We start from the raw sequence: 618 nt of genomic DNA, 5'->3' as shown, positions 1-618 counted from the left end.
TTGTTTTTTTTTTCCTCTTAACAGAGACTTCAAGCGGTTGGCATATTTTAGTTGACTGTGTATGATAAGAACATTTTTATATTAGGGTGCACTGAAGCGTATGGTTACCATTCCCTGACAAGCGAGAGAGAAGGCAGCTGTTGCCTAGTCTTTAGGTAAAGATCTTTGGTAATTGTGGAGCCAGTAATGTCGGGGGAGACATAGTTTTTTTTGGGGGGAATTACGTTTTATGGTGGCATGTTGCTGCTGAAACATATATTGTAAATCACTGAACTTGTAAATTGCAACTAATAAGCATATATTTAAGAACGTGTGCTGCATGGCCGAAATTGTTTGCCCATGTTTATATTCATAGATTTTATCGGGGGTACTTTACCGTTGGCAGGAGAGCACCTGTGCTTAATTCTAAAGATGTACATTTCGTGGCATGGATCAAGACTCGCCAGTGAAGATGCTGATGAATATTTAATCCATGTTGTATGCTTCCTTGTAGAATGAAGATATACGCTGTGTTCGTAGTGTGGTGCTTTGTTCTTGCTCCTGCAGAGGCGTCCTCAATCAAAAATCGAGAGAAGAGAGACGGAGGCGTCATCACTGCTGGTGAGAAAGATTATTTCA

The 618-nt window shown here is 40.5% G+C and overlaps 1 protein-coding gene across 3 annotated transcripts in view; it reads left to right on the top strand.

The window, feature by feature from the left end:
• LOC119586123 overlaps positions 1-618 on the top strand; it is a gene marked incomplete at its 3' end in the record, with an annotated part of 2,613 nt that overhangs the window by 500 nt on the left and 1,495 nt on the right. For 2 of the 3 annotated variants that reach the window (XM_037934812.1, XM_037934813.1), the window contains 1 exon segment: positions 494-600. In XM_037934812.1, coding sequence (XP_037790740.1) covers positions 495-600 — 106 coding nt within the window. In that variant the 5' untranslated portion in view covers position 494. 3 annotated transcript variants of the gene reach the window in all.

This window comes from Penaeus monodon, chromosome 21, assembly GCF_015228065.2.
Source record: "Penaeus monodon isolate SGIC_2016 chromosome 21, NSTDA_Pmon_1, whole genome shotgun sequence".
In the NCBI taxonomy this organism is placed as follows: domain Eukaryota; kingdom Metazoa; phylum Arthropoda; class Malacostraca; order Decapoda; family Penaeidae; genus Penaeus; species Penaeus monodon.
Note: the sequence above shows the minus strand (reverse complement) of the source record. Positions and strands in the feature narration are given on the sequence as shown.